The sequence below is a fragment of the Lolium perenne genome, chromosome 4, assembly GCF_019359855.2.
Source record: "Lolium perenne isolate Kyuss_39 chromosome 4, Kyuss_2.0, whole genome shotgun sequence".
Lineage (NCBI taxonomy): Eukaryota > Viridiplantae > Streptophyta > Magnoliopsida > Poales > Poaceae > Lolium > Lolium perenne.
The window spans coordinates 56,819,061-56,829,769 of NC_067247.2; the positions used below are offsets into that span (position 1 = coordinate 56,819,061).

At 44.4% G+C, this 10,709-nt stretch overlaps 2 protein-coding genes across 2 annotated transcripts; both read left to right on the forward strand.

Moving 5' to 3' along the window:
* The first annotated feature begins 1,082 nt into the window (after positions 1-1,082).
* Positions 1,083-2,791, forward strand: LOC127292608 (uncharacterized). The gene is made up of 3 exons (XM_051322049.2): positions 1,083-1,714; positions 2,013-2,105; positions 2,285-2,791. Exons 2-3 carry the CDS (start codon positions 2,089-2,091, stop codon positions 2,622-2,624), a joined length of 357 nt encoding a protein of 118 aa, XP_051178009.1. The 5' UTR covers positions 1,083-1,714; positions 2,013-2,088; the 3' UTR covers positions 2,625-2,791.
* Positions 2,792-4,443: 1,652 nt separating this feature from the next.
* Positions 4,444-7,396, forward strand: LOC127346811 (protein FAR1-RELATED SEQUENCE 5-like). The gene is made up of 2 exons (XM_071828974.1): positions 4,444-5,254; positions 5,691-7,396. Exons 1-2 carry the CDS (start codon positions 4,735-4,737, stop codon positions 7,394-7,396), a joined length of 2,226 nt encoding a protein of 741 aa, XP_071685075.1. The 5' UTR covers positions 4,444-4,734.
* Positions 7,397-10,709: the final 3,313 nt, after the last annotated feature.

Consider the following 10,709-nt stretch of genomic DNA (forward strand, 5'->3'; position numbering starts at 1 on the left):
CTCGCGGCCGACGACGGAACCGGCTTCGACCCCGCCCTCCTCCTCGGCATCTCGTACCTGGAGTACGACGACGGGAAGATCACCACGTACCGCATCGTCCATACGCCAGCACCAGACCAGCTCCGCGCCCGTCTTGACGCCGGCAGCCTCCGGGAGTCGTTCAGGCCCGTGGCGTCTCGCGACCGCCTGCTCCTTCTCCGCCGTCACAGCGAGCGTCGCCAACTCGATCTGCGCGTCTGCGACGTCCTCACCGGCCACGTCACCGACCTCCCGCCTGTCTGCCTGCCCGACGCGTACCAGTACGTCTTCCTCTGCGTCGGCGACGGCGACGCCGGGGCATCCTTCGATCTGCTCGTCATGGACCATATCAGGCGTTATCAGATCTTTTCGGCCGAGGAAGGCAGATGGGGCCCCGTCCGCCAAGCATCCCTCCCGTCGCACCACCCCAACCCCGTGAACCGGCTGTGCACCTCCCGCCCCGCCGTCATAGGCCGCACCGTCTACTGGACCTGCTGCACGAACGCCTACTGGGACAGGATCCTCGCTCTGGACGTCGACGCGGCGAAGACGACCCTGATGAAGCTCCCCAGAGGCTTCATCTGCGGGGTGATTCCCCGTGAGAGCGAGAAGTGCCTCCTCCTGGCCTCAGTGCGCGGCCGGCTGAACTTGCTCTTCTCAGGCGCCTTTCATGGAATAACAATGTGGACGTTGACGCCAGCCTCGGCCGGCTCGGCGGCGACGTGGAGCCGACGGCTGGTGATCAGCCTGCTGGAAATCAAGAGGCAGGTCCAGGACTTCGTGTGCACTCGGTTCTTGAACCTCGAGGAGTTCGGAGAGAGGAGCGGCACCCTGATCTTGCATCTGGGGGGCTGCGGCGAGCTCTTCCGGCTCAACCTTGGAATTAAGGAAGAAACACCCGTGGTTATTAGGAGGATCAAGGGCCCCGGAAGTGCTCGTGTCACAAGCTTGTTCTTGCACGAGACAGATGTGATCTCTTTGCTGAAAGCCATGAAATCTGTCTGAACGTTGTGCTAACCTTCTTCGTACCTTTTGTCCTTCTCTATGCAGCATCATGTGTACACTATTTATGTGGAACTATCACTCATGAGGTGATTACTAAAGGTAGATAAGCGCTCAATGAATTCCCTATTTATGTGAGCAGCCATTGCTCTATGAAAATCCGTTGTACTGCAATTTGTAACCTCTTGGTTGGGTTTAATGAACATAGACCTCTGGATTCTGTATTCTGTGAAATTCTTGATAATTTAGAACCTCTGACAGGAGTTTTGTCCACCTAGTTTAAGGAACATAAGCATATTGGATGTCGCATCGAATCTTATTTTGCACCTTGAAGCTATTATCAGTCCCTTTGTCTGAGTTATTGTTAACCTGAGCTATTGCATCAGTTTTGGTTCATCTCGCAGAAAAATCAACTTTATTTGCAACAAATCTCTTCTCCTTCGAAGACTTACCATGCCAATTAATCATGATCTTGTTGTATTTTTGTCTTGGGATCTAACCATGAAGTTCGCCAAGGAGTACCAGAAGCATATGACCGGCATGGAGGAAGATCTTCCTGCTCTGGGGCTGGAGCGCCTCAAAGAAATGATCAAGAAATGCCAGGCTACGCCCTGTTCCCCGCAGGGCCTCGGCGACGAGAGAGACGTCGCCGTCCCAGGAGGTAGCCAGTGCTCCGGGGCTAGCCATTGCTATGGTAAATAGTCCTGTTAACTTGTTCTTTGTTCGTCTCTTGAGGGTCGGGATTCTGTCGTCGCTTAGGTGTTGGCACAAGGAGCAGTCAAGAACTTGGTTGAACATTTTCCCCTTATGCTGTTGTTCCTTCAAAAAATTTGGTCTCAATTTCATCCTGTAGTTATGCTAGCAAAAGTTAACTGCTCGACTGCGGACTTCCTGCTGGCATCAGATTTAGCCAACTCATGCTCAAACTATGCCTGGTTGCTTCCTTTCTGGTTGACTGATTCTTACGGGGGATTTTTTTTTGTTTGCTGCAGGAATTGGTTCCAGAAGATTGACAAGATCAAGGACTCTAACAGGCAGTCCAAGCAGCTGGAGGAGCTCACTGGGAAGATGAGGGAGTGCAAGCGGTAGGTCTGGCTGAAACCTGCCTTCTGCTTTGATAATGCACCATCGTTGTTCCTATTTCAACATGTCTTTCTCAGATCTCTGCATGTGGCATGATGAATTTTTGGTTACCTCTTTACATGGAGAATGTAACACTGCTGAGTTCTCATACGATGTCTTAAATCTGTGTGACTTCTTGCAGCTTAATCGCAGACCTCGCAGGTGTTGGTGACGCCCTTGCCAGGCCTCGGCCGCGGCCGTTCATTCAGGAACACCATGCACGCTCTGTTGAGTGGAGGCCGGTGGGCGAGGCAGAGCGGGCAGCAAGGGAGCTGCTAGATGCAGGGGCCGGCCGCCCGGCCGGCGGGGGAGCTCGCCTCTGCTCCATGGAGGCCCCGCCTCCTCTGCTTCTGGTTCTGGAGGCCCCGCCTCCTCTGGTCCTGGAGCGGTCGCGGATGGAGAGCGTGCGATTGCAGCTCCGGCGCGGCGCCAGACGGGGACAGAGCTCTGGCGCGGGACGTGGACGTCGGGATCAAGATTGATTTTGATTTGAGGACCACAGCTGAGAAGAATTGAACTCGCGAGGGGGTTTTGACAAAATGATAATTGAGCATAGGCTGAGTCATCTAAATCGGGCTGGAGGGAGTACAACTTTTAGTTGAAAATCTGATATTTAGAATGCTGTGAAGTTACATGTATTACAATTTTTTTATGGACGCGACTAGCGGGCGGCCGCATGCCCAATTGTCAAACCGAGCGGCCGGCCCAAAAAGGAAAGTACCTGTCTGTTTGGCTGAAAAAGGAAAGCCACCTGGTCCACCACCTGCGTGCCGGTTGGCTCCTTCTGGCACGCACCAGATCCCGAAAAAACAGGGCGGGAGATCCTCCCTCCAATCCCCGCCCAAACCTAGCTCCCCCAGATCCCAGATCCCAGATCTGTCGTAAATCCTACCAGCTCTTCGTCAACCTGGAGCTCCCAGCTCCGTTCAGGCCGTTCGTCTGCCTCCAGCTCCCCATCTCCCTTCGTATCCTTCCAAGCTTCCTTCGTCAAGCTTCCCCAAATCCCTTCGTCAACCTCCCAGCTCTCCATGTCTACGAACCAAGAACCAGGCATCTCCAGAACAGGAAGATTTCCAGTGGGATCTTCAGATCAGGTAACACAAACTGAACAGAAACCTTCAGAAATTGCCTATAGATCCTCCTATTCCTCTCCTGATAGCCTAATTTTTTCATCAAAGAGAAGCTATGGGACATACCTGCTAGTGTCTGTGAACTTTGTTGCCTATACATGAGTAGGATTTGCTCCTGCATCTAGATTGAAGTTTCCCATGTAGATTGGAAAACAACCAGGCAACTTTTGTTCTTGTTAGCCCTGCATACTATGTGCCCATATAGCAATAGGCAAAAAACCTGGGCAAAATATGCAACTGGTACCAATTTGAAGCAAGTACTATGAGGAAGCTGGTAATAATTCTGGGATGAACAAGCAAAAAGAAGCAACTTTTGTTACCCATGCATGCAAATTCCTTGCCTGTTACAAGCAACAAGTAATGTTTCACTGGCAACTTGTAAAAAAAAGATGAAAATATTAGAGTAAGTAACTTTTTAGCCTATGCATGCAACTTTCATGCATTAGAGAACCAACAAAAAAATGTTCCCCAAAGCAACAAAGTAATGTAGAATGACACAAAGTAGAAGCAGGCAACTTTGTAAAACCATGCAGGCAAATTCAATGCTTAATAGAAGCAACAAGAAAATGTTTCCAGGCAACAAGTAATTTGCAGGTCTGCACTACGTCACATAGTAGAAAGTAGAAGTAAGGATCCATCAACCCAGAAAAAATGGAACACATATTCAACAGTGGTCTTGACATCTATAAGAACTCCATGCTATGTACAAATCTACATATCTGCAAACTAGAGTGTACTCTGTTCTATGTAAAGTAGCAATCGATGTTGAGGAAGTGATGATGTTGTCCTTTGCAATTCCTGTTGCACTTTATATCTTCTTTTGTCAACGATGCCTATGTGTTTATAGAACAAGGTGTTAGTTCCAAGTCAAAAATGTAGTTATAAGAAGTAAATATTGCAGATGTAATACATAAGTAGTAAGGCATGAACATAAAAATTAGTATTATGTTGATAGCAACAAAAAAGTACTCACTGTCATCATCATCATCTTCCCTACAAATCCCACCTGTTTTTTGCTACATGGTTTGTGCATGTTAGTTGCTTTGTTTGTGGTTGTTAGTTGCTTTGTTTGTGGTTGTTAGTTGCTTCCCTGCCCATGTTAGTTGCATGTTTTCGATGACTATTTGCCTAAGATTTTGTGTTTGTTGTATTTGCTAATGGTCATTTGTTCTAGGTCCCTGGTACTCATGGAGTGGATTTCCTTGATCTAAATGAGGTTCCTTTTGATATCAATGAGGAACCTGGTATCTTACCTCCCAATTATTTTACACAACTGTTGGATGAGGCAATTGACGAGTCACCACAGCCACCTGTGAACACTCATGCCCCGGTTGTTAATGTAGAACCTGCTGCAACACATACATACACAGGTCCTCTTGTTGCTACTACAGACACTACTACAATAGCACAAGATGGAAATGATGATGAGGCTTCGTCCCAGCCAAATGACCCTCATGTTGGCATGCGCTATGATACGTTGGAGGGTGCTAAGGAGCACTACAATGCACATGCTGCAAGGAAAGGTTTCTCTGTGAAAGTAAATAGTAGCAGGAGGTCTACAATCACCGGAGAGAAACAGAAACAGCAGTTCACTTGCAACAAATTCAGGAGACCAAGGAAAGATGATGGTGGGGCTGAGTTGCAAGTTGATGTTGGGCCAATTCCTGATTCTGTGTCTGAAGATGAGGCTGATATTGAAAATGCAGAGCTTGCTTCCGTTGTTGCTGATCTTGCTGCTCAAGGGCGAAAAGAAAAGGCGCCCAAGAAGCGTAAAAGAGAAAATATTGTGCACACGTTTTGCAAGGCCCAGATGGTTGTGAAGTTAATTGATGGAAGATGGGAGGTTATCCACTTTGTGCCTGAGCATAACCATCCGCTTATCCACAAACCATCTCTCACAAAATATCTCAGGTCACACCAAGGCATGCCAAAGGAGGAAAAAGAATTTGTGAAGAATCTTCACAATACAAATTTGACAGCTGGTAAGTTTTTCAGTTTTGATACTGCTAATATTTGTATGTTGCATGTGTAAAAGATAAATTCAGCTGGTAAGAATCATTTGGAAAAAGTAAAAAAAGAATGATACAGTAGCATTTTGTAAAAAAGTTGCATGAAAATGATAACTAGTTGCTTGTAATGGTTAATAAGTTGCTGCGAATGGCCATGAAGTTGCCTGTTTTATTAATTTACTTGCAGACAGTTGATTTGGTACTAGCCTAGATAGGTTTTATGATTTCATGGATTGTTTAGGTAGTTGCCTGGTTTATTTGTCCAATTCCAGGATATGTTGTGCAAGTTGTCATTGGAGAAAATGCGTGTAGAAAATAGTTTGGAAAGTAATGCTCGAAAATGTGAGGCAAATAGTTGTGGACTATAATACAACCAACTAACCATTTCCTATTTTTTTTCAAATAACAGGTAAAATGATGGAAATCATGTCAGAATTTTATGGTTCAGAGTTGCTTGTGCCATACACAACCAAAACAATCACCAACTACTGTGCAACTCTGACTAGAGAAGAAACAAAAGATGGGGATCTGGCTAAAGTTGTGAGCTACTTTGTAGAGCTTAAAGAAGAAAAGGATCCAGACTTTTATTTCCGGTTAAAATTGGACGAGGAAGACAGGGTAGAAAACATTTTCTGGGTTGATGGAGCTGCCCGGAAGGCATATGCAGAGGCTTACCATGACTGTGTCTCCTTTGATGCAACTTACTTGACAAATAAGTACAGTATGCCTTTTGCACCATTCATTGGGATAAATAAACATGGGCAGTCCATCATGCTGGGTTGTGGATTTGTTAAGCAAGAATTGGCAACAAGCTATGATTGGTTGTTTGAGAGTTTCCTTATTGCCATGAATGGTCTTGCCCCGGACAATATTATCACAGACCAAGATGGTGCTATGGCGGTGTCGATTGGCAGATTGTTCCCATCTTCTGTTCACCGTAATTGTCGCTGGCACATAATGCAGAACGCACAGTTGAAATGTGGCCCTACACTGGGCAGGAACCCTGGTTTAGCTGAAGATTTCAATGATTGCATCGATTTCAGCTTTTCACCAGAGGAGTTTGAGGCAAAATGGGCTCTGTTTGTAGGCAAGTGGCCAGTTGTTGGTGGTGCAAATTCTTACTTTACAACTCTCTATGCTAATCGTGCTAAGTGGGTACCATGCTACTTCAAGCACAGATTCTTCCCATTCCTGCAGTCCACGCAACGAAGTGAGGGCTTTAATGCCATTCTCAAACGCTATACGAACCCAAAAAAGTCTATACTACACTTTGTACAACAAGATGAGAAGTTGCAGACTCATGTACTTGTGAAAGAAGGGGGTAATGATTACAGGACGGATTGTTTGGAACTTCGTCCATGGTCACCATTCCCTGTTGAGGAACATGCTTTCAAAGTTTACTGCAGAGACATATATTTGAGGTTCCGGAACGAGTTTGAGCTGATTGGGAGGTACAATGTGTTACCATTTGGTTGCAACTTTTACAAGCTTGAGCCAAACAGGGGATGGTGCGCAAAATATGGTACTAGGACCTACCTGGTAACCGCTAATAAGGAAGAAGGGACGTATTACTGTGAGTGCTCCAAGATGGACAGGGATGGCATACTTTGTTGCCACATCTTAAAGATCTTCACCCACCTTGGCGTTGATGAGATACCAGATAGGTATATCCTAAAAAGGTGGACTCAAGGTGCTTTGAGTGGTTATGTGCCAAAGCAGCGATTCTTTGAACAGCCAGATGTTATGCCTCCAGAATCACAAGTGCAATTGCGGCACGCGAACCTTAATATGGGATTCACAAAACTTGCCCGTATTGCTAGTAGAACAGACGCAGCTACTGCCATTGTTAACAAACATTTGAGAGCTGCAGCAACAGAGATATCTCACTTGAACAAGTCGCTCAAGAAGAAGAAGCCTGTCTCAGCAGTCCCGTCCACTAGTGCACCTGATCAGCCTACGAAACCTAGGGACCCGGCAAAAACAACGACTAAAGGGAGGACTAAGGAGCACCGTACAGTTTCAGCTCTTGAGTTGCATCCAAAGAAAAAAGTTCAGTGTCACACTTGTGGTTCGTTCGAGCACAATTCTGCAACTTGCAAGCTTAGGTTTCTGTAGTACTGCAGAAACACAAGTCCTTTGTAGTTCTCCGCGAGTTTTTTTTTTTTTTCTCTTTTAGTTGTCTACATTAGTTGTGACTTATTGAAAAATCAAAGAAAAGTCTTTGCATCCCTTATTGTAGTCTAGTGTGCAACTCTGAAAATATGACACAAATTTCCTTGCTGTTATGTGTTGTGGCAACTTTTAGGTTAAAACGAAGCAAAATGCAGTACTAGTGCAAGCAAATTGTGATGACAATGAAGCAACTATGAGAACATTGATATCAGACATGTACTGGCGAGTATGAAAAACTGAATTAGGAGATTAATTATAACATGTAAGTAGAAAAAATGATGCACTGATAACATTTATTAAAAAGTAGAAACCAAAAAAAAAGGAATTGATGTCTGCATACTTGTTCTTCAAATGTTTAGAATTTGCCTCCAGTTTCCTTTGTTATCTTCTGAAGTAACCCAACTGTGCGTCAGCAACTTTCTTATCTTTGGGATATCCTCGGCTTTATATTCTGGTGGCAATCTCCCTCCCCAGCCGTCCGCATTCATGAGCGTGCAAACCCCACAATCATGGCTGCAACACCATAAGACGCGACAGAAAAAGAAAGAACAAGTAAATAAAAAGGCAGTGAGTAAAAGACCATGGAATGTTAAACACAAAGTGGAAAAAGAAAGCATAAAAACATAGTTTATAAAACAAGTGGTATTGCTTACTTATTGGTTTGCTTTGGCACTGCTATTTCTTGCAAGATGAAATCATCTATTTTGATTTTAGACTTGTTGTAGTTCTCCTCCCATAGAATGGACAGAGTAGTGCGGATCTTCTTGTAAGTTTCCCTTAGAGCTTTGTCATTGAATGACCTCCATGAATCGAGCACTTGATACCTCTTGTCCCTCATGTTCACAGTTAACAACCAATAGTGGTTAACGAGAGGTTCATTTTTTGTCTTCTTGTTTAGTGGTTCGCAGACAGGTATCATGACCTGGTATAATTACTGTTTGGTCAGAGCTTAAAATAAAACAGAGCAAAAATTTAGTAAAAAAAAAGGTTATTCATGAGAAGACATGTGCTTTGTTGCCTGTATTAGTTGTGAAGTTGCATGAATAGGATCTGTAGTTGCCTGTATTTGCCTTGAAGTTGCATGAAATTTAGTACAAAGTTCTATTCATTCTATCTTAACACCAGAAGTACAAACATGTTTAAAAAAAATTTATTAGTTGCACATATTGATTATGAGTTTGCATGGAAAATAGCTACTGTATTTGCCTTGAATTGGTTCTAAATTACACATAGTAGTAATAAGGATGTTGGATGGGTATGGTTTGAAATTACTTATTGTTTGGAAGTATTTGCTATACAAAAGAAAGAATGTTGTCTGTAAATGTTTTTGTTGGTGATAAATAATACTGGAGTCAGTAAAAGTAGTTGCTTCTTAAACAGTAGAGTGTTGCCTGGAATGGGATTGAAATTACTTTGTATGTAAAGAAAGTTGCTTCTGAAGTACAGAATGGCATGTTTTTAGCATGAATTGCATGGTTAGCAGCAACCATGAAAAAATGCAAAACAATAGATTTAAAAAAAAAACAGAGAAAAAGAAAGGAAGTTATACCATGTCTTTCTTATCTAAACGTCTTTCATAACTGAACAGCTCCTTCATTTCATGGCGGTTAAAGTCGAGGTTCTGCAACCAAGTCTTTACAAACTAAACAAAAAAAACAAAAATATTAATCAGCATTTTCATGTCCAACACAAAAGAAAGTTTCTCATACTGTACATGACTTGTACTTACTCCTATCCTCAGTGGCATGATGACCTTGTTAGATGATGGTGTCATGTTCTTTGTGATTGCCTGAATTCCCACTTCCATAACTGCACTATGTAGCCAACCACCTGGCTTCATTGAGTTTGCGAGTTCCTTGGCCGTAATATGGTATCCACCAAAGTCCACGATATGAGGGCTGTAAGAAATTGAAGGGAGAAAGACAACCACAAATTAGATAAGTTGCAATAAAAAAGTGTTTGCATCTAAGCATGCATCATTGATTCATGGAAGAAAACTAGTGCATGTTGTAGGTAGTAGAAACCTTTTGTCATCTGAATTCTGTTGCCTAGTGCTTCTTACTGCATACTGGATTACCATAGCATACAGTTTGTTCACTTCAGCTGAGCACTGGAACTGTTTGGTGCTATCAACATTGACAAATGGAGATTTTTTGCACGGTGGAAGCTTGATTATCCTCCTCTGGAATTGATGAGGAACTGTTGAGCTTCCTGTACCACCCGATATTGATTCAGTTGCAACATTCTCTGCTTCTTTCATAGGTGTTTGAAAGCTGTTTGGAGATATTGAATTCTGTTCAGTTCTTTGTTGCTCGTGCACAGGTCTGCGTGCTTGCTCGGCAGCAACACAAACCCTCTCAATCTCTGCAGGATCAATTCCTTCCAAAGCATCATACTCTTCATCTGCGGATGCGGATGCACATGTTGCAGCCTTTTGATTTTCAGTCAAATCGAATTCCGGGCCAAGATTGAATGTTGGCGCGTTGCAATACCCTTCCAGAAGCTCACTTCCAGACCTGGACCTCGGGAGTTTCATCTTATAATTGCCTTGTTCCTTCCACTTTGTCTCAGCAGATTTGCTGCGCTGCATATGCTGGGGCATGTCCGGTGACTCGATGCTCTTGTTGATCAAACTGTATACCTCATCCTGCGACAAAGAACCTCGAGGAGCTGTGTGTGGAGATGGCGGTGGGCATGTTTGACGTGTAGGAGGACTAAACTGCACCCTATTGCTGGGAACAACTGGCACCTGTAGGGCTGGAGTTGCATGTTCCAAAGGGCTTGTTGCTGCAAGTGAACTGGTAGTTGCCTTGTTTGCAACACTTGTTGCATGATCAGTTGGCGAGGTACAAACAGGTCCAGGTGTTGTTGCCTCCCTGGCAGCATGAGTTGCGCGGCATCTCAGTGTATTCCCCTGCATGGTGGTAGGAGTTGCCTGCTGTGGTGGATGATCCAGCTGGACTGACGAACATCTTTGAAAGGCTCTTGGATTTGCAGTTGTCTCTGGGCTAGCTGTAGTTGCCTCAGTTCCAGCATTAGTTGCCTGTATACTACTGGAAGTTGCAACAACTGTGGATCGATGTTGCCTTGATCCGGCATTTGAATGTGTTCCCTGCAAACCTGCATGAACAGACTTGATGCCGATTTGTTTGTTGATGTTTTTCATGGCACTTGCATGTTTACCCAATGTGGGCTCATCATGTTGCACATCTTCTGTCATGTGACTAGGAGTTCGACCAAGAAACTCCATGTATGC